At 41.5% G+C, this 22,956-nt stretch overlaps 1 protein-coding gene across 2 annotated transcripts; it reads right to left on the reverse strand.

The window, feature by feature from the left end:
* Nucleotides 1–627: 627 nt before the first annotated feature.
* NAAA (N-acylethanolamine acid amidase) lies at nt 628–22,045 on the reverse strand. 2 transcript variants are annotated; one of them, XM_033106668.1, is made up of 11 exons: nt 21,772–22,045; nt 20,983–21,147; nt 18,373–18,499; nt 15,012–15,102; nt 10,660–10,736; nt 8,602–8,774; nt 8,396–8,458; nt 7,581–7,647; nt 7,173–7,201; nt 4,925–5,002; nt 628–911 (listed from the first exon to the last, which is right to left on the reverse strand). In XM_033106668.1, the coding sequence occupies exons 1-10, from the start codon at nt 21,972–21,974 to the stop codon at nt 4,927–4,929; spliced, it is 1,071 nt and encodes a 356-aa protein (XP_032962559.1). In that variant the 5' UTR covers nt 21,975–22,045; the 3' UTR covers nt 628–911; nt 4,925–4,926. The 2 variants fall into 2 exon arrangements, with proteins under 2 accessions (XP_032962559.1, XP_032962560.1); XM_033106669.1 differs by lacking the exon at nt 628–911 and adding an exon at nt 4,009–4,278.
* Between the last annotated feature and the right edge of the window lie 911 nt (nt 22,046–22,956).

Consider the following 22,956-nt stretch of genomic DNA (forward strand, 5'->3'; position numbering starts at 1 on the left):
AATTATTCTATTTAATGCCTACATAGTATTTCATAGGATTGGGGTGGGGGAATCATAATTTATTCATCCCATCGCTCATTAGTGGTCTTTGGAGTAGATTCCAGTTATTTTGCTATTACAAACAATGCTGCCAAGACCATCTCTGTTCATGGGGTTTTGTACCCTTGAGAGTGTTTCTGAAGATAGTCATCTAGAAGTGCTGTGTTTCCCCGAAAATATGACCTAGCCGGACCATCAGCTCTAATGCATCTTTTGGAGCAAAAATTAATATAAGACCCGGTCTTATATTATATTATATTATATTATATTATATTATATTATATTATATTATATTATAGACGACCGGGTCTTATATTATGTTATATTATTATATAAGACCCGGTCATATATTATATTAAAATAAGACCAGGTCTTATTTAATTTTTACTCCAAAAGACGCATTAGTGGTGATGGTTCGGCTAGGTCTTATTTTCGGGGAAACATGGTACCTATTGAATAGGAATTTCTCCTTAGCCCCTGGTTTCTACTAATCTGACTATTTTAGATACCTTGCAGGGGAGGGAAAAGTTTTCCTTCACCCTCTTGGGGTCCCTGGCTGGATCTGAAAATTAAACTGACAAAGACAGATTAACAGGACAAAAGCATACAAGTTGATTTAATACAAATTTTATGTGACATAGGAGCCTTCATAAGGAAATGAAGCCCCAAAGAAACAGTTAGTCCTGAGTAGTTTGTGCCAGGTTTGATGAATATGAGAGGTTAAGGAGTATGAGGTAATTGCAGTAAACTGGGGGAAACTTCACAAGGCCTGTTTGTTCAGATTCTTCTCCACGTCCCTTTGTCTGGGGAGGTAAGAATGCTCCTCTTCTCCAGGTCTGGGGTAGGCATCTCTTGCCTGATGGTTTTATGACCTGTTTCAGGGAAGAAAGGCAAAGGGAAGAGGAGGTCAGAATGATCTTCCTACTTCTGTTTAAAATATTCAAAATATGCCAAGCAGCCGTAATTTGGGGTAGCATGTTATGAACCCCACCAATCTCATATAAGTGGAATCATGCAGTAAATGTCCTTCTGTGACTGGCTTATTTCACTTGCATAATGTCCTTAAGGTTCATCTGTGTTGTCACAGATGACAAATTTCCTTCTTTTTCAAAGCTGAATAATATTCCATTGCATATATGCACCACATTTTCTTTATCCATTCATTTGTCGATGGACATTTCGATTGTTTCCACATCCTGCAATCCATCTAATTTCATATCTGTGCTACTACAACGTCAATCAAACTGGTTTTCACTTTTCAATTATTGGGCCCCTCCAATGCATGTTCCATGTCATACACAGAATGAACTTTAAAAAATGAAAATCTCTCATATACTTCTTTGATTTCTGGATACTTTGGAGGGATAAATATCCTGAAAAAACATTCCTTCTACATAACTCCTAGTAATGATAAACCAACATCTTTCTTAAATGCATAATGCTCAGCTGAGTTTGCAAGTAAGTAAGTAAAATCAGAGAGAAAAAAAGGAAGTAAAGAGAGAATAGGAAATAGAGGGGAAATCTGGGAGGTAAGCTGGCACTGAAACCATGTGGCTCTAAGGGCATTTGCTGGTGCCAGTAACATAGAACCTTGAGCTCTACGACAATTGCCTTGGGAAGTAGAGGAGAAAGGGAGAAGGACCTGGGTGCATACCAGATGAAGAGTTAAAATGTCTCAGACTATGCAGAGGGTGGGGCTCGTCTCTGTGAATTTGTAAGTATAGGTCTGCCCTCATACAATATAAATTGAGGCTTCCATTTATACTACCTGAGTTTTCTAAGAAACCACAACTGAGAAATTAACAAACACACATCCTCTCTGGGGAGTGCACCACCAATCAGGACTTCAGGTTTTCCAGAGGAACAAGAGTTCACAATCCAAAATTACAAAACACTATGAAAGCTTCCAAAAGGGAGAGTCAACAAAAGCAAACAGCAAAATCAGACACCTGAGGGCTTGATGATGGAATTTAGAAGTAGAATATAAAACCAGTATGGGGTAAGAAGCTTAACAAAAGATGTCAAAACAAAGAAAAAGATGCTATCAAAAAAAAATAAAATCCTGGCAGGTTTGAAAAAGCACCATTGAACTAGTCCATCTAAAATAAAAATATTATCCTTGATATTAAAAACTCAATAAACCCATTGAAGAGCTCTGAACATCTGTTCAGAATAATTTACAGGAAAAAAATCTTTTAAAAATTACCTGGAATACATCATTGAGAGAGAAATCCACTCCTCTCACTTTTCCCCCCTAAAATTCCAGAAGGGCTAAGAGACAGAGGATAGAGAAGATGTCACCCACAACTTGGAGTTCAGGAGAAGACACTAGAGAATGTAGGAGAGCAATTCTTAGAGTGATGACAACTGAGCATTTTCCAAAACTGAATTTAAAAAATAAATCTGAAATTTGGAGAACACAACAAATCCCAAGCAGGCTAAATAAAAAGAAACCAACATCTAGGCACATCCTAGTGAAACCACATGGCACAAAAAACAAAGGTCTTAAAAACAACCAGAGATTTAGATTACTTAAATGACTGTCCTGCTTAAAAGCTCTCAAGAGCTTCACTTCACCTGGTTAAAATTAGGGTTTTTCTCAAACTTCCATCCAAAAATCATAGCATATTTTCCAGAAAACAAGAATGGAATGTGACTAATGAGTAGAAATTTCTAGTCTCAATTGTAGTGTAACATGTTTGGCGAGAGTAAACTACTCTTGAGATTTGATTTTATAAGGGGCACTGGATACGGAAATTTAACAATCTTGACCCAACATTGTCCAAGAACATGAATATTCGGGGCCACTAGAGAGATGGGGCGGAACGATCGGTGCCTGGCCAACATTTCCCCCATTTTCCTTCGTTCTGCTGGTACACTAAACAAGGACATGCAATCAACTCCCTTTCTCAGGCTTTTAACCTTTTCTGACTTCGTCATCAAAGAAGTTTCTTTCACATATATGTGGGGGAAAAAAAATCAAATTCTATAAAGCAACTTAAATCCTTTAAATCCTGACACTTAAATAACATAACATCTACGAGAACTGCTACCTACGGACAGCTGTTCAGAACCACACGACTTCAAGGGTAAAAATATAGGGAGAACACAGCACTAAATATCTTGGAAAAATTTTTTTTATTTCCTCGCCAACATTTTTTTTTTTTTTAAGATTTTTTTATTGGGGAAGGGATACAGGACTTTGTTGGGGAACAGTGTGTATTTCCAGGACTTTTTTCCAAGTCAAGTTGTTGTCCTTTCAATCTTAGTTGTGGAGGGCGCAGCTCAGCTCCAGATCCAGTTGCCATTGCTCGTTGCAGGGGGCGCAGCCCTCCATCCCTTGTGGGAGTCGATCTGGCAACCTTGTGGTTGAGAGGACGCGCTCCAACCAACCGAGCCATCCGGGAGGCAGCTCAGCTCAAGGTGCCGAGTTCAATCTTAGTTGCAGGGGGTGGAGCCCACCATCCCTTGCGGGGATGAGGAGTCGAACTTGCAATCTTGTGGTTGAGAGCCCACTGGCCCATGTGGGAATTGAACCGGCAGCCTTCAGAGTTAGGAGTTCTAACTGCCTGAGACACCGGCCGGCCCCTTTCCTCGCCAACATTTTGTTAACTAATGATAAGTGACCATCAGAAATAATTTGGTTTTATATTGCTTTCAAAAAGCAGTAAGAAAGTAGCTGTTCAGGAAAAGGGGGTATATCAGGTTTTCTTTAAACATTAGAAACATTATAAAAAATGAAAATCCCATCACATAGAAATATATGATCAAAGGTTAGACTAACAAACATTCAAAGAGGCTCTATTCAAATGAGAGCTGTCCATTTCTTTTAGAAGAATCTTTCTTCTCAGACTCTTCCAGAAACACTTCATAATAAACAAAGAGCTCATTTCTTTATAAGGTGAAGTATGACAACATAGCTATGTTATGGTGAGAAGCTGGGATATGGTTTGACCTCTGAGACTCTGAGACCAGTTACCTTTGAGTTGTTCAAGCCAGGATAGCCAAAGCTTAGAGAGGGACAGGCAGGCCATGGAGGGAAGTGAGTACAAGATGCCTGTTACCCGCTTTACCAAAACAAGCTCCAAAGTGTTTGATCCTCCTGCCACCCCAACTCACAAGGTTGAAAAGTTTAAAGTGGAAGGAGCCTGTATTGTTCATAAAATAATACAATCCTTTCACTTTGTTTTATCTTTCAAAGTACAGCTCTTCAAGAATTTCATTTTTTTTTAAAGTCGTCTGTAAGGGAAGGAAAAAATAAATACACTTAATTCAAACACTGATTTTTAACATTCCCAGGATAAGTGAATGACGGAAACATCAGGCCAGGTTTACAAACTCCACAAGCTCCTTGCAATAGGGAAAGGTGTCCTATCAGTAGGTGGCTGCCTAGATTTCAGGGACAGCAGAAAGGACTCCTGCGTTTTCCTCAGGTCCTTCCTGTCATCTATGGACTCCCTGATGCCTAGAATAAATTCTTTAAGTGTCCTTTGCCTTCAGTGTCTGTCTTCTCATGTTGCAAAGGTGCTGGGCCTGCCTCACTATTACTCTAGGGACACATAAGTGCTACCAGATATTTCCCTTTCCACCTAAATGAAGAGGTAATACCTTGACCTAAGAGCAGGTTTCAATGAGGGGCAAACTGCATCAGAAGATTAGCTCTCATACAAACAATTCAAAGTAAATACCTAATAGCAACATTGATCCCACACAACCTACAGTCATATGCCAGATGGCTGTCTGAAAATAGTCTATATGTATAAAAGTTAAGAATGTTACCATATTCTGTGAGAAACCAGCACACCCCCCCCCCCCCGCCCCACAAATGAAGTAGCAAATCCTTTCATAACACAGGTGAATTCATAGCACTCTTCCGCTTACTTACTTTTAACCCAGGTTTCTGATCCTCGTCATGTACTTGTCTGGGTTGGCAGCACTCATTACCGTGGTATAAACTGTGTAGCTGAAAACAACGAGAGGAATTTTTATATACACATGATTTTCCCTAATAGTCTAAAGAGAGAAAAACACCAAGCCCTTCCCTAACACTTGGGACCTAGGACAAGAATAAAACTAGAAGCCCACATATGTTAGAATATTTAAAATGTATGATTCAAGTGACAACACACAAAGTATTCTTTCCTATTTTGACAACACTGTGGGAGGCCAAGTTCAAACTTAAAATTCTCAGACTCCTCAGAGTTCCACGCTGAGAGCCAGCCTTGGTCCTCAGCCCTTGCTCCGCCCTACCCCACAAGTGGCACGGAAGCGTATGTGTCTCTCTGTTTTACTTTATATCCAATCCTAGAGATTTCCCCGCTTTGCTTTCTTCTGCCCCCTTAATCTACCATTAGTGGATTTCATGTAACCCTCCTTACGTTTCCTCCTTTGATTCTAATGTATAAAATAAGCTGCAAAACTGCCGTTCTCCAGAGCATTTTCTCAGTCTGTTGAGATTTTGCTTCCCAGCAATTGTCGTCAGTTTGGCTCAAATAAACTCATTGAAGTTCTCTACAGGTTTGGATGTTTCTTACGTTGACATTTATATAAATATTTTTAAAACTGTAAGAATACAAAAATAGGTTTTTAATGCCTATTTATAGAACGAATATTAAGAGGGCAAAATTGTGCCCTATTGGAAGCAGTCCAGTCGAGGTACAGTGGGAGCTAGCTCCTACAGGCTGATGAGAACCAATTGTTAAATACGGAGGAAGTTTATGAGCCAATTGTAAACTTGAAATAGGCCCGGTAAGAGTACTTACAGCATGGAAGCCACTAAATGCTACAAATCAGGGGGGTCTTTTGTTTGTTTGTTTTGCCAAACAAAGAGCTAGTTTACTAGCATACCACTGGGTACTACTTGTTACCCAAAGAGCTCATTTGGTAGAGTGGTAAAATACTCTGACTGACTAGGCAATTTGTTTTTCTGTATTTGGCTGTTAGAATATTGTTTATGGAATAAGCGTTTTAGCATTAATCTTTCTATCAGGCCATACTTTAAGAAAAAACTTTCAAAGAGGTATTTTGAAGATACATTCCTATTATTGTACAAAGTGAAAGAAATAACGCCAGTTCTAAAAATGTCATTATACCTAAGTAATCTCAAAGCACCCATATATACATATATTATTCTCGAGGCCATCAGGAAAACTACTATTCTATGTTTGTGTAAAAGAGGATCATTTCAAGGGAAAAAAAATCAACTGGGTATTTGAAACGAAAAATGACTTTACAGGTTTTATCTGCATTAGGTTATTTTTTGAAGAACAGCATTTTGATATTTCTGCCTTGGAGAAAGCAGAAGTGAGAATGAGGAGTAAGCCGGAAATGCTGGGTTTTGGAATTGATTGAAAAAGAGATAAAACTCTGTATTGATTTGCAGATGCTTCCTCTTTAACTTTAGTAAGTTAAGCCCTGCCACACTGAGCAAAAGACGGTGTCAGCACCCCGGATGAGCGAGTCTTAGGTGTGGATAAGGTAGTTAGGCAACACCTCCAGGGGCACGATGAAGAACCATGATGAGCCAACTCTTGGCCTATATGGTAGCCTTGCTGTCATGGTGACAGTGGACCTTCAGAATTTCCTCTACAAGTTTGATGGTGGCTGCCTTTCAAATTTAACTAAGAGTTTCGGGTCGCAATGGTAGCTACATTCCAGTGCTTCACTTCAGAAAAGTCTCTGGGTAAAATTCCATGCTGTAGACCGGGAAAGCCATTGCTCACAGAATGTCACTACCAAGAGTACAGGCTAAAAGAGTAACTAATTCAGTAACTTAGATAATGAATTATTTGTGGGGCAGCAGAAACTCCCCAGGAAGACAAAGGAAAGCTAAAGGCATCTAAAGTTTAGGTTCTAACAGAGTGAAATTAAGAAGCTCCCAACCAGTGAAGGCAGTCCCCCCAGCCACACTGATTTAGGATGAAATGTCACTTTCGTTTTTCTTTACATTTGTTTTCCTGCATGGACTTCTCACCTGGCTTATGATACTTCTGTTTATCTGCCCCTCCTGGGCCAGTAGAATGATAGTCCCATGAGAACAGAGACGTTGTTTTGTTCACCGCTGTTTCCACAGCACCTAGAAAGCCCGCCCCACGGGATCGTCAGATGAACAGATGTGAGCAGGTGTCACTTACTTGTTATAAACCGGAAACACTGACAAAACCTGCATAGGGAAAAAAGACCATTAAAACAGAAAAGAAATGCATGTAGAATATCTATAGGAAGAATAAAACCACTTAACATCTTAGTTACAGATTTTTGAATTCTTTCTCCTTTGAAACAATGGAACATGTATTACAACTGTGCCTCTTTCTAACATGCAGAAAAGCTTAGCTGAAGGTGGGCACTTTAACGTATACAGAAATACGTTCAGAAAATGTCATCTGACTTTTTAAAAGAATGTTTTCAACTAGGTGAAACTTTTACTCTAACATTTTCACCTACCACATTTGCTTGATTTCAGAGGAGAATTTTTTTTTCTTTTTTTTTTAATTACTATCGGCAAAGACACCAAACATCCTGGACATCAAGACACACGTTACCTGGAACAGCGCCTCCAAGGTGAGGTTTTCCTGGCCTGTGGCATTAAGGGCTTTGATGGCAGGTGTTCTGTAAGGACAATGGACAATGTCACTTGGCACTTCAGGAAATCTTGAATCCCACCAGCTCTCCTTTTGGGAGACTCAATGAAAGGCGGAGCCTCATTATCTCCCTTTCCACAAAACAGATTCTGGCCCCCAAGCATGTTTCCTCCTTAGTCCCAGACTCCCATGGTGGAATTAATTCAAAGGTCGGCCCATTGACCCCAACTGCTCAAGGAAGCTGGGCAAGTAAACATATGTCACTGCAGAACTGAACAGTTACCACCAAACACATGGGGCAGTAAAGCAAGGGGGAAATACCTGCTCTTTGGGGACGCATTGACTTATTACAATTCTAGAAGTTTCAAAATTAGAAGGGACAATGAAAGCCCCCAACTGTTTCATTTACGGAAGTATGGGAAATACAGACTTACAAAGAAAACCATGAACCTTGCTATATCCTTTCCTTTTCCAGATGGGTCCCCAAAGGCCCCAAAGGCCACCACCGAGGCCTTAGCATAGCTGGTGGTAGAAACCAGGGCTCCTGACCATCAGACCAGAGCCAACCTTACCCTCCCAACACCCAGCCAACCGCCAGAAGGCTCCCCACCACATACTCCACTCTCCCATCCCAGCCTAAGCACTGGCAAGGGGGCACAGGTGTATTTTCCGGGAGGGGCTGGCATTTGTAGTCGTCTCTAATTCCTGTCATAGGAGGGGCACATTCTCCTGACCACAAGAGAACACTGTAAACAGGAAAGTGTATACAGGCCTACCGTCTGTCATCTTTCTCAGGCACTGGCTTCCAGTGGTCATAATTTGTCTCAACTCGGAACCACCTACAACAGAGCACACCATCTCGTCTTATCCAATGTCACTGGGGACATAGCTACAGCAGAAATCCATTAAAATAAAAAACCTCCAGTTTTACCAATTAAAAAAGGTTATTGATACAAAATGACCAGTCTTTAATTTTACTTACGCTCCATTTAAAGGATCCAGAGGCCAAATGTCTGCCGGACCACCTCTGTTCCTAGTGATGACCACTCCCTCCAAGGGAGACATGCCACCAACAATATAATACACATCAGCAATTAGGGGCGTCTTGGCCAGTTTGTAAACAGCTGCTTCAAAGTTTTCTGATTCGCTCAGGGTCTGAACAGAAAGACAACCCTGAATCAGCATCATCATAATGGCAGTTATCCACACCAATTGATGGACAAATGGTCCAAAGCACATTCTCTGGATATATTAAACGACCTCATTCTCTTGTCCTCAGGGCTCCTAAAATGGAAGAAATCTTAATGGGGAGCCAATAGCAGCAGGATTTTTCTCACAAAAGGGAAGAACTGTGGACAAGTTCTAGGCCCAGCTCACCGAACATGGGCTGTGTGCTCTTGCAAAGGACTCCCATGTTTCCTCATTCATTTCTTCTTTCAACATTTCAAGATGTTTCTTGAGTACCTTGAGTACCTACTGTGCGCTAGGCACTGTGCTAGCGAGGGGACAGAGCTGTGAATATCACTGACCCTGTTGTTCTCCCCAAACTTCTAAGGATGACAGGAAAGTCAACAGACAATGGTGACACAGTGTAATGAGTATCAACATATGAGAAGATGCCATGGAAGTTATATCAGGGGACCCACCCTCACCAAGGCATTAAGGAGGCATCTCAGGGAGGTATTGCATGAACTGAAGTCAAGGAGACAAACAGAAGTTAGAAAGTGGTGGTTTTTGGGTGGGAGTGGGGGTGGGGAAGAGTGCTAGCTGGATGGAATAGTTTGCCAAAGGCTTGAAGATGAATGAGAGTGTGCTTCATTAGAGCAGTGAGCTTATCTGGTATTCAGTTGCCCTGGGGGTTCATAAAGACTTCCAGAGGTCTATGGCATGGATAGTTAGGGGGGGTCACTTTCAAAATCCTCAGCTTCCAAGTGTGTTCCTTCCTCAAGCTGATCTGCTCAAAAACATCCTGCAGTATAGGGCCTGCCCTTCCCACCTGTACCTTCACAACCACTCTTCTACCACTTTGTGAAAGAAGTGCATTTTCTGCTCACCCATCCTGAGTACTGCCAAGGTATGCTGTCAAGGGTAAGGTGGGGATAAGGCCAAACAAAAGAACAATTCAAAACATGACTGTCTGCAAAAGTGCCATCGTTTAGCACCATAAACCACCAACCCACAGCAGGACCGTGTGGACTTTCCCTGCCTTAGACATATTGCTGTTAGTATTTAGACTTGAATTAGTTTGTTCTAAACTCAGCAAAATTATAAAGTGAGGCAACAGGAGTGATGACACAATTTTTTATGTCGCCTATACCATCCCCCACTTAGTATCAAAGAATTTATTGCCTCTAACAGCACTGCATGAGAAAAAAAGCAAAAGAACATCAGTAAGAAATACTGAAGGCCGTGCTGACGTATTTCACCCAAGCAGCAAAGTCAGGGCGAGACATGTACCTTATCTGTTTATCTCAGGAAATCTACAGTGACTGCTAGTGGTATAGGGTTTCTTTTTAGGAAAATGAAGATGTTCTAAAATTGATTGTAGTGATAGTTGTACAACTCTGTGATTATACTAAAAAACAGTAAGTTGCATCCTCTAAATAAATGAATTGTACGGCATGTGAATTATATGGCAGTTATTTATATACCTCAATTAATTATACCTCTAACCTCATGACCCAGCAATTCCACTCTTAAGTACTGACCCCACAGAAATGGAATGGATACATATGTTTACGAAAGGACTTGTACAAGAATTTCTATAGCAGCTTATTCACGAGAGCCCCAAACCAAGTACTTTTCCCTACTGCAATATTGTACTACTCATTGAAATCTGTGCTTACCACTTTAACTAGTGTCCAGCTTTATCTTACTATCAAAAAGGTTGATATGCATTTTGCAAATTTTTAGATGCTTATGTTTTCTAGGAGCTTCTTACATTAAAACAGCATTGTTAAATGACACAGAGCATCGTAGCAGGAACACAGTTAAGAAGATGAAGTCAGGGTGAAGTGGGCTCCGGAGTCAATATACTCACAGTGCGGATAAGCCAGCTGATTGGAGAGTGTCTCTGAAAAAAGGCAGCGATCGCATTCTCCCACCACCAGCCTTTATCTGCCGAGTTGAGGAAGGAACAATAAGTATCTACACAAATTGCTGCCCAAGTGCCACTCATTAAAATTCCTTGAGTCTTGTTTCTTTCCCATAATACAAGCTGACAGGGAAGAAAGGTTGGTAGATAAAGGGTGATTTTACTAGCATCCAGTTTTCAAAGACGAAGCCCAAATTTCATGGCAACCATAAAAACATGATATATGTATATACATAAAATCATTGTTTCCAAGAACCAAAGATTCTGTGTGTGTGTGTGTGTATCACACGGATACACAGAATCTCTGGTGTTTGGAAACAATGATAATTATATTAAAGGAAATCACTATTAATTACACCAGGCAAAATAAAATTATGTAGCTATCAGGAGAAGTGGCTCAATAAGTACTAGAAAAATTGTACAGAATGTATATCTTTCAGAACTTTAAGTTTGATTTGGGCTTACATTTAAAAAAAATACAAATGTTCAATCATTCCCCAAAATTACTTTTTAACATCTTTTTAAAAATCTCTGTAGGGGATTTATTTCCAAAGAATAATTTTCATTGAAGAACTAAGCATTGAGCATCTATTATGTGCCTGTGTAGACAGAGCTGACTCCATCTTGAAAAGCTGACTCCATTTTAAAACTAACCCACCTGAAATCTTGACCCCCTCCTCTTTTCCCTGGGTGGACTCTGGAATGTGTAGGCACCCTCAATGTCTATTTTTAACTTGCCCTGGCACCACAGCCCCCAATATCTGGTCCCTTTATTCCCCTCAATTACCCCCACATTCATTTTAGAGTACATAGGTCCATTTCTTAGGGGGTATAAACAAACCAAGTGGTCTGGGAGGGTGGAGGCAAACAGTGCGGGGATCCATTTGGTCCTGCTGCCACCCAGGACAGCATTTCTGTAAGTTCCCTATTAAAACTCTTTAAGCCAACAAGCTGGACTTGTTTGTTTCGTTCTCTGGCCTCTCGGCTCATTCGGCATTTGGGGGCCACTTTGCTCACACAGTCTTTTCACGAAACAGTTCTATATACTGACTTGGTCCTGACCCTCAAAATTTAACAGTGAATAGAAGAAACTAGTGTACTGAGGAAAGAGTGAAAAAATAAAATGGAGTCACTATAGTCAACCTGATAAATTACTAAAACCAGATAGGCTGAGGCATGAAGAAATGATTCTATTCTAGCATTAACTAGCCTGGAAACCTACAGTTTTGAACTTTTCAGTAGTGTATAAATGCCTGGATATATGTATGCAAATCCTATACATAACACTCTGAAGAACTTAGGAAAGAATTTTCACATGTCCAGACAGCCTGACATCCATTATCCAGGCCCCTGACATCTGGAAGATCATCAGCTCAGACCATCCCAGAGGCTGAGAACGCAGGACTTATTCTTCTCAAGAATGTACTTTTCACTCTAAGAACTCAGCTTTTCTTTCTTCTTCGGAACAGTCTGGGTATTACCTAGTTATGTATCTGGTTTGCAAACCCTAAGACCCTTGAAAAAATCTTTGCCATTTATTTCTAGCAAAGCCTCCTGACTCTTTGTGCTCAGTTGACAGCACCATTAAACAAACAAGATTTGGATAACTATAATAAAGAAAATAAGACAAAATAATGTAATCGTGAGTGATAAGGGAAGATCCCTTTCTAGAGGAACAAGGATAGCTCCTCTGAGTTGTGGACATTTGAGCTAAGATGGGGAGAACATTCCAGACAGAAGGCATGGGTGTCAGGGACCCAAGGCAGGCACAAGCTTGGCAGATGTTCAGAAAGAGAAAGAATGCTGGTGAGGTGCAGGTGGAGCGAGGGAGAAGGAGATAGGCACAAAATGAGGTACAGCAGGTGATCCTATAGAGTTTTGAGGTCACAGTCAGGACTTTGGATTTGTTATAGCAAAATGGAAAATCACTGTAGCTTTTAAACAGTGGAACAACCTGATCATGCTGGCTGCTGGGTACAGAAAGAATTATAGGAGGGTGAGAGGCAGGGAGACCTGACGGACAGCAACTGCAGCAGTACAGGTTTGATGGCATCTAGCCTAGCAGTGCAGGCAGACAGAATGGACAGGGCCAGTCTAATTTGGGGGGTAGAGCTGACAAGACTCAGGGAAAGAGGAACGAAAGAATCCTCCTGGTACAATCAGTGGAGTAGATGTGCCATTTCCTGAGACATGGAAAACCAAGAGAAGAATAGATTTGCGTGGAAGCAGAGTGAGAAAAGGGCAAGAAAAGGGGAAAAGAAAAAGGCACAAGATATGCTTAAGCATGTTAAATTTGGGCTACACACTAGACATCAAAGTGGAGATGCTGAGAGGTGGCTGAGTACTCCAATATGGGGCTCAGAGGAGGTCAAGCCTAGAAATGTGACAGTAGCAACAAATGCTTTGATAGCCCTTATTTTGTACCAGGCACTGCTCTGAGTACGTCACATACATGAACTCTTTGCATTCTCACAGCAGCGATTATCATCCCTGCTTTCCAGATGAGCAGACTGAAGTACAGACAGGTTAAGCACCTTGGTGAGGGCACCCCACTAGCAAGCTACAGCACCAAGATATAAACCAAGGCTAGCTGTCTGGAGTCTGAGATCTTAATTGCCAGGTGGTTAATTAAGTTTCCCATACTCTATGCCATTAGTTAGCCCTCATGTCATATCCTTTCCTTTCCCAGGGCAGTTAGAAGTGCTGTTGGCACTTTCTGTAATGCCCAGAAACTCAATTGAATATCTTACCTCCATTAATCAAGACATGTTACATTATTGTTCAGATATTTTAACTCAATCTCTGCAGACTAAAATATAACTGGTTTTCATTAAAATAAGGCTTTAAAAGTTTTTAAAAGTTTTAAAAAGCAGTTTCACCGTTAAGTATGTATGTTACAGAGTAACTCAGCTATTTTTAAACTGCTCATACCTTATAGTTCTACTCAGTTTGTTAAACAATTTAACAAAATAACAGAAACAAGTCTCAAAATAACAGAAACAGAAACATTCTACTCAGTTTGTTAAACAATTTAACAAAATAACAGAAACAAAGTCTATCTTTTAAATAAATACCCACTTTGTGTAAAACCTTAGTAACTGTCACGGTGTTACCTGAGTACCATTGGTTGAGAACCAGTGTCACGCACAGCTGACATTTGAGTAAATGTAGAAGAAATACAATAGGATCAAGAATTGACTACTATGGACTCAAGCTAATACTCAACTAGCATCTTTCTGGCAAAGTCTTATTTATATAAAAAGATAAGAATAAACTTAACCAAGGCAAACAACACGAAGTCAGTCAGGGGTTCATCTGATGACCAACACTTCTGCTTCACTCAGCAATCATTTCCTGAAGACAGAGACAAGAGTTTCTTCATCTCTGGTTTTCTAGCATATTGTGGAACTGAATGATGTCCCCTGAGATTTGGGGAATGGCAGTGAGGTTGTATAACAAACAGAGCAGTTGGGCCAGGACCCAGGAGATCCATTTGAGAACCACCTCCCCCATCTACTAGCTGTCATTTCCACTCATAGACTCAGTTTCCTCCTCTAAAAAATGAATGGGATTAATAATATCAGTCCTACCTATCTAGCAGAACAGTTGTGAGGCTCTAATGAGAAAACTTACTAAAAAGTACACAGTAAACTATAAAGGGTTTTACAGATCTGGCCTGTAGAATGTCCTTATACAGCCTCTAGATTATTGCAATAGCTTCCTAATAGCCTTTTGCTTCCATCTTAACCCAACACAATTCAGTCTCTACAGAGTAGCCAAAGTGATACTTAAAAATATAAATCAGACCTGTTTACTTCCTGGCCTAAAATCCTTAAAGGCTTCCATTGCGCTTAAAATCCAAACTGTTCATCAAGACCCTCACCATGGCCTCTCACGTCACTGCACCTCTCGTGTCACTCCCTCCTTACTCCATGCTGTAACCATACTACCCTCTTATATTTCTGGAACCCATCAGGATGGTCTTCCCCCAGCTTCTGCAGACCTGGCTCCTGGATCATGTGAGTCAGGCCTTCCCTGACCCTCAGGCTGTAGTAACCGCCCACTCCTCCTTCCTTCTCTGTCACACCTTCCTGTTTTACTTTCTCGGTAGCACTAATCACTCCTGCAATTATCTTCATTGCTCACGTGCACACTGCCCGTCTCCCCACATGAACGCATGGCCCTGCCACGTAGCGTCGTAGGTGTTCTTCTGTGTCCTGTTGGGTGAGTGAATGAAGTATTTTGAAAACACTGAACAAGGACATGGCTGAAAATGCTTAGGAGTTCATTTTGATTACCTCGTTCGTCGCCAGAAATTGTAAACTTCCGTGGACTCTGACCAGTCCATAATCCTACATAGCCAATAAAAGTGGTTCCCGTGAATGCAATCTGAAATCAAGAGACAATGTATCCTTTTACCATTCGGACCAAAAATATACATTGAAATCATCTGTTTTGCCCCACAATTTCATGAATTTTTTTTTTCTTATAAGTTCCAACATAATAGAATAAAAACTCTGAAGTAGTCTTCTAGAAAGTTTAACCTTGGAATAATTCAGTGGATCTGTGACCTTGGATGGGAAAAAAAAAAGGTACATCTTTATTTTTACTAACCTCTAACTAAAATTTCACTCCTCTGTAATGAATGCGTGCAACAAATCATGTTGTCATAGCAGTGTCTGTGATACTGTCACCAGCAGAAATCACTGATATTTTCACATACAAAATGGTATCATGTCTATGTTGATATGCATACTTTGCATACATATCTTAGAATATCATGCACACTTGTCACTACCCTGAAATTATGGTAGTTATTAGAGCCACTGCTCAATTTTACTATTTAATGTGTTAAGAAAAAATATAATATTGAAATGACTATAGTTCAGTATAATGGGTTTTCTTTGTAATCACATTTTGTTTTTCGTATTATAAAATATTATTCTGAGAAGGGATCAATAGGCTTCACCACACAAAGAAGATTAAGAAGATCCATCTGAGAAGTAACATATGGGCTCCAATTTAAAAAACTTGTGTCTTGTGTTCACTTGATTGTAAGAGATAAATACCATGCATCTTATAAACTCAGTGAAGGGGAAACAAGTTAGGCTGTTTATCCATGATAATCATATTTCAATTTTAAATGTTTGAAAAACTATTTTATATATTTCTCTCATTTAATCCTCATGATTATCCCATGAGCAGTAGGGATCACTCCCACTTTAAAGGAAAGTCATGAACTCCAATGATTGCAGCACACCGTTATATTACCCTGCGGAGAAAAATCAAACTCTATCAATTATTTCAGATACCAGCTTTCATTTGTTAAAGAGATATTACTTAAAACAGTACCTGGATCATGCTGTTCAATAAAGACTAACTAATATTTTTATAGTTTGAGAAATGAACCTGCAGGCCTAGGTTAACATTTTTCCTTAGAAAACTGAATCTTAAGTCCATTACCTTTTTCATTTAATTATTTATTTCTACCTAATCTGGATGTAAAAATAATGTAAGGTGGCTAAATTACAAGCGAAAAACACAGTGGCCTTTGTTTTATAAAAGACCTTTTCCCCTAAATCATCAAGGGCCTTCCATGACTTCTTCCCGTCTCCATTCATGGCAGTAAAATGGTAGTAATTCTACCTTGTTACTAAAACCTTTACAAAATGTAATTACATATTTTTTTTTTTTTAAAAAGTAATCCCACGATACAATGCCCCCTATATTAGTCCCTCTCAATCAAAGGGCTGAGCAAATTAAAGTTATAAAAATCAAAATCATATTGTAATTTCCAAGACATTTTATAGTACATAATTATAAATAATTCTAAGATATACTTTATGAGATATTTTATCTTGCAGCTCTGAAAAACTGTTTTTATTTCTAAATGTGATGTCCAGTTGTCTCTGCCAGGTCGGCTAATATAAACAAACCCTTAGCAGCAGGAGGAGACTCCGAATTACAGCGTAAGGCCGGAGTTTGGGGAAGACAGCTATTCAGAGGCTGAGGGCCTGGGTTCCGTCCTGCCTCTACCACACCATCCCCATGTGATTTCCGGCCCCTTTACCTAGAAAATGAGGATGAGAGTGTTGCTTTGTGCCTGCCTCACTAGGTTGCCAGTGAGTCTCGAATGAAGTCCTATATGTGAAAATACTTTTAAAATTATGAACTCTAGCCAACAATAAGAGATTAATTATTTTGTGAGTAACCTGTTCTTAATTTAGCAAAACAATTTACTGGCTCTGAGCCCTCAGCAGAAAGACAATACCCAAGTGTAAACTCTTCAATTAGGTAATAATAACCTAAGCACTGAGAGTAAAGTCACATCCATAGGCTATTTTTCATGGGAGCTCCAGGATAAACAGAGACAATGAAGCAACAACTGTTACTGTAGTTAGGATGAGTTCTAGAGAGAACAGTTGAAATAATTTATTTTTATTGCATTTATTCCTTTGTCTATTTATACGAATGCTTGCTCATTGTAGATAATGGAGACAAGCATAAAGTAGTGCATGAAAATAAATATTATTCCATCATTCAGTAATAATTGCAACATTATAGCAGATTTCCTTTCAGAATTTATTGTGCATTTATATTCTGTCATTGTTACCATTTAAAGCCATTTCTGAAGTAATTCTTCAGCTATAAATCAAAGTGTTAATAGTGGTGAAGTAAAAGAATGCAGGTGAGAAAGGAGAAAGTTTTCCCCTTTAAATATTTCTGTTTCCTGAACTCTTTATGAGAAAAAGTTTTTGCTTGTAAAAGTAGATGACCAAATGAGATTTAGTATATGACTATTGAGTATTTGTGACTCAACCCCTAAATGCAAAGAACAAGCGAAATATACTCCTTGTCTTTAAACAATGACCCCAAAAACAAAATCTGGCTTTTGAATGTGCTGTTTCTCTGCAATAGCATGCTTTGTGTACTCAATGAACATTGATTAATGCTGTCTCTCTAAATGTTTACACAGAAATGTGACAATAGTATATATTAGATTGTACTTTTAAAGGGACTATGATGAAAATAAAATAATCTAAGTATAATTTTTTTTAAAGGTCATACATAAGAGAGTGGTGTGGATCAATCATACGAAGGAACATTTATTATTTGGCCACGATTTATCAAGCACATGATTTGTATAGATTCCTTCATTTAACCTTTACAACTATCGCCATAAAGTAATTATTAACCTCTCTGAGCTGTAGTCTGCAAAATGGGTTTAAGTGATTTCCCAGGTTCACAAAGGAACTAAGTAACAGAAGCAGGATCCAAACCCAGGACAGTCTGACCCCAAAGTTGGGTGTTCCTAGCTATTACACTATGCAGCCCATCCCTATTCCAGAAGCAGCCTGAACATAGGAAAGCAGAGGGAAGAGCTGACTTGGCATAAGTGGATGACTGCTCATACCCCCATAGGGAGTCCCTTAGGGAAAATGGATCGACCTCTTCAAATAGATGATTAATAATAATAAATGACGTTTCTTTCTGTACACGTAATTGATGTAAACCTCTCTTCTGATTTTGTTTTTCCCAGAGTTTGAATTTTTTTGTATCTTAAACTGATAACACACTTAAATAGCAGGCCATCCTAATGATTGCCAACTTGGGTTAGCAAGTCTCTGATTTCTGAATCTTATGCTGTAGGGACCATACCTGCCCATTCTTTAAGAATTGCACATCCACGGTCAGCTTGCGTAAGAAATCCCCAAATGGATAATCCAGATTCCGGCCATGGTAAATGTGGCCTGCGGAGTCTTGAGCCACAATACTGGTGCAGAATCTGAGTAAAATGGAAAGTCCAACAGGAATGAATGAGAAAAATAAGAATAAAGAAAATGAGTTTTTCATTTTTAAAATAAGTGCTTAAAGTAAAAGAGTTATTCTTCCTTACAACGGACACAGGTGCTATATTACCCTTGTACAAGAACAGGAATTCACAATTCAAGATGAAAACACAACTGGACACAACTTATCAGTGTTGAGTATTGCTAGACCTTTGCCCTCGGCACACAGGGCATCAAAAACATACTAAAGGAGAATTTCATCCTAAATCTAACTCTGAAACTGGCCCATTCTGGGCTCAGCTAGAACTGAACTTTGCTTGGTCCTCTGCGTGACAGTATGTAATCTATTTAGCACACCGTTCAAAGCTAGCTCAAGTGCACCTCTCTCTTCCATGAATCTCGCAGAGCAAGTACAATGGCACTAAACCATTCTGTTCCACAAATGTTCTGTTTTGCCTCCTTGGAAAAGTAGTTAACTCTTTACGGGCTTGGCACTTTTCCTATGTCCCTTGGAGCTCCTTGCACAGAGCTAATAAAAGAAAAGGATCCTTTTAAAACTCTGAGCCAGAGAGAAGTAGTTTGAGGAAAAGAGGAAGAGGTTTGTTAAGATGTTTAAATGTCCGTATTCTTCAAGAAGATGAAATGTTATGTGAAAACAATTTACATATAGCATGTCCAATTCTGGGGCGGGAGGGAAGCTATGTATATCCACACGAACAAAACTGAGAGGAAACACCTTGTCATTTCTAAGCAACAGGATTGTGATTCTTTATACTTTTCTGTGTTTACTAATTTTCTAGATTACATATTACTTTTCTAATTAGGAGAAAAATATGTTACTTAATTTTTTGTTTGTTTAAAGAAAGAATCTTGGTTTGGTTTTAATTTTTTCTAAGATTTTTGATCTTAACTTCAAAGAATTCATGTCAAGGAGGGAACTGATGAAAATCACACGTGTCTAAAGCAAAGTTTATAGACTGTCTCTCAAAGACGGTATTTCAAAACTGGTAAGACAACAATACTTCCATGTCATGACTGAATGTTTTCACATGAGGTAGCCCACAAGCCCAGGGAACAAATGGAAGCTGGCTGTGCTTTGAGAAAGGCACTGCTGTGCGCTGGAGACACATGTGCTTTTCGCAGCAGCAGTGACCTCTCGCCATGCACCCGACTTTCAGTCAGCTGTCCCCTCTGAGGCTTGGTTTCCACATCACAACAGTTCCTGGACACAGTAGGCGCAATATACGGTAGCTAGTCTTACCCTGATTCAAAAAGCCGTATATCAGAAATGAGAATAAAACATTTCCTTTGTTAATGCTAGTGGAGTCTGATGGTGCTTAATGTAGTGAGGCAATTCAATATATACCTTAATATCAAAATATTAGAATACCAAGTTAGAACGTTGTTATTAGAACTTCTGCTTCGATCTGCTTGAATACAGTGACTCCAGGAAAAGAAGGTTGGGAGGGAAAATGAGAATGGACTTTTTATTGAGAAAGCCACATGTCAGAATAGGAAAACGATGAAGGTAGGAGATGAGGAATGGCAAAATTAACTTATTTCAATTGAAAAGCACTTTAACAAGTTTGAGTCTTAACACAGTTCCTTAAAGAGAAAGGCAGTCACAGTGCATCTTAACCTATCCTGCTTTAGATATGCTGTGAAGGGCGGGGAGGAGCAGTAAAGTTTTATTATCCCAAGAACTAGTTTTTCATTATCTTTGGGCGGCGAGAAACTGTAAGTATCTACAAGCTGTTACTACATGAGGTTGGTGGTAGCAAACAGCAAGTTCTGAAGACAAAACTGAAGTCAAACCTCTCTTAATTCCAGGACCTGTTAGTGAGCCAATGGAGACGTCAGGCTCCCCCTGCACTTTGCCTGGGATCAACCACACACTCCATATTTGCTTTCTCGTCTGTGTACCACATTTTGTCATGCCCACGCTGCACACTGAATACTGACTGGCCTTATTAGCCAGAACAGTGTTCCCTGTGATCTCAGCTCTGGAAGGAACAGACTGGGAAAGAGGTGTCAGGATCACCAGCTATGACACACATGGGGGCGGGGGTGAGATGCAGGGGGTACAAGTAAGTGCTGCATTATAAGGCTGGAGGGTCACTGGGTTAACTAGGTGATCCAGATGAGAATGGGGTTAGTTCCAAAAACTTCCTGAATAAGAACATATTGAGCAGAGTTTCAAACGTGGAATGCTACCTGGATTGGTGGCAGGAGAAAGGGAGGCTTCAAGGAAGAGGAAAAGTGCGGTGTTGAGGTCAGAGAAGCTGCTTTCGTTTCTCAGAATCCGTGCATGATCTGCTGCTCAGATTTACCCAGAGAAGCAAAGAGGAAGCGCTGAAGGTTTCTGTACATCCCAGTCACCACCCTGTTTTTGTCACACTGAAAACATGTCTGCTCCCACTCAGATGTGACAGGAGTCCCTGGCAAGGCCCAATTCAATCGCCCGACGTGGGGCACTCACGCGGTGGACTCGTAGGCCAGGTTGACTAGGACACAGTCCGCCAGGCTGAAGTTCAGGACGGCGCACATGCCGCGGATTTCATCCGTGAAGGGCTGGGGCAGGAAGCGCTCCAGCTCACCGACAGCCTTTCGCATCACCACGTGGACCCACTCGGGGACCTTGTCCCTAGAAACGAAAAGCTATGAAGGTATTTGAGTTGTTCGGAGGTCAGAGGGGTGGAGTGTGTGTGTGTGTGTGTTTGTCAGGGGTTTGGGGGGTACACCTAAGGCTCTCGGGGTGTGTGCTGGTTGCCTCCCTTCCCCAGAGAACTGACAGCCCAGATGCTGCACCACCAATCCGCAGGCTCCAGGAGGGAAAAAGAAAACTCCCTGAGAGGGAGGAAGGGTGAGCGAGCGTGGTCCCCAAGGGGGCGGGCTTGCGGTGCCCGCGAGGCCTGCAAGGAGGGCGTGGGCAGCATCTCGCGCACCACCCTGATCTGGAATGTCTTGAGGACGGGCGTGCCACTGGTGACACCGACCCTGAAACCCAAACCAGCCACGCTGGGTCATGCCCAACCTCGACGATGCCAAGAGCAGCAAGCAGCCAATGACAGTTCTGGTCCCCGCCAACCCCTCCACACTAGAGGCCGGGGGAAGGGGGTGCGGGGGATGGGGTGGAGGACAAGCCTGTCCCAGAGCGGAGCGGGAAAGAGTCTCAGTTCAAGCACTTTGGGCCGCGCGTGTCTGGGTTTCCCCGCATGGGACCCGGGCCCCCGTGTCCCCGCTGATGCCGTCCCGCGGCCTCGCTCACCCGAGGATGTGCGCCATGGCGGTGCGCAAGAAGTCCAGATCGAAGTGCTGCAGCACCGGCAGCCAGCGCAGCTCCGGGGCCATGTCCAGGCTCACGTTGAAGAGCGGCGGGGCTGAGGGCGCGGCGGCGGCCGACATCGCGACCCCAGCCAAAAGCAGCAGCAGCGCCAGCGCGGGGCGCGCCCCCGGGCCTGTGGCTCGCATGGCTCCGGCTCCCGCACCCACAGTTAGGACAGCTGCGGCCGCTGCCGGCGCCCGGCGAGGCGCTGGAGGAGGAGGAGTCGGGCGTCGCTGGGAGGACCGGAGGCGGAGCCGGGGGGCGGCCCGGCCTGTGGGTCACCGGGAACCCGGAACGGCCGGACGAGCCGCTCCCGCAGTTTTTCCGCGCTTTGCCCCGCGCCTCCATCCCTCCTGCGGGGGTCGCAGCCCAGCGTCCCGCCGCACTCTCCGTCCTGCGATGGCGCTAAATGCTGTGGGTGGAGGCTGCCCACCTCCATTCCCCGCCCCAGCCATCCTCGTGAGCTGGGAAAGGGTAAACTGCGGCCTCCAGAGGGTTAATGGTTTTCAGTAGCGAAGGGGTAGCAGCAGAGTCCTACTGTGGTAAAAGGGATCTACACCTCCCTGTCTGCCTCATTTGCTCTTATTTAAATTCTAAAAAGGTTTATCAGGATATTATAAAGGAAAGGAGAGCTTTTTCTGTTCAACACGCCCACCTTTTCAGTTAAAAAAAAAGCTAAAAAGCTAACATTTACGTGCCAAATATTTTTGCCGACTCTATCTCATTTAACCATCAAAACAATCCCAAAGACAGGTTCTCCTTTCCATCCCCTTTTTTTTGATGAAGTATGTGAGGCTTGTAAAGGTTAAGTAATTTACCCAAGGTTAAGGAATTCACACCGCTGGTGAGCCAGTGCGCTGCTCTCGAGTCAGGCTGTCAGAATCCAAATTCCACCTTCACGATCATTAACCTGAAGGGCCCTCCCCTCGCCTCTGCGTTCTCAATATCTGGGAGACAGAAAACTTGTAAGTCTTAGGATGACTTAGTAAGGCTGGGACATTCTTGATGGTTAGCACAATCGTCCGTAGGTAAAATAGAGTCCACGTGTAGAGGAAATTTGGAAAGTTCATTTTTTTCAGGGTTTTTTCCTCCCCTTGTCAAATAGAATACACCATCATTATCGCCGTT

The sequence above is a fragment of the Rhinolophus ferrumequinum genome, chromosome 5, assembly GCF_004115265.2.
Source record: "Rhinolophus ferrumequinum isolate MPI-CBG mRhiFer1 chromosome 5, mRhiFer1_v1.p, whole genome shotgun sequence".
Classification (NCBI taxonomy): Eukaryota; Metazoa; Chordata; class Mammalia; order Chiroptera; family Rhinolophidae; genus Rhinolophus; species Rhinolophus ferrumequinum.

Bases quoted from the DNA above. Each gene is read 5' to 3' on its own strand.
- NAAA (XM_033106668.1), bottom strand. From the start codon at position 21,974: ATGCGAGCCACAGGCCCGGGGGCGCGCCCCGCGCTGGCGCTGCTGCTG. The intron at 7,648-8,395 runs GTAGGCCTGTAT...TTGTCCTTACAG, and splicing joins CCTGAGAAAGATGACAGACG to AACACCTGCCATCAAAGCCC. The intron at 5,003-7,172 runs GTAAGTGACACC...CGTTGTTTTCAG, and splicing joins GTGTTTCCGGTTTATAACAA to CTACACAGTTTATACCACGG.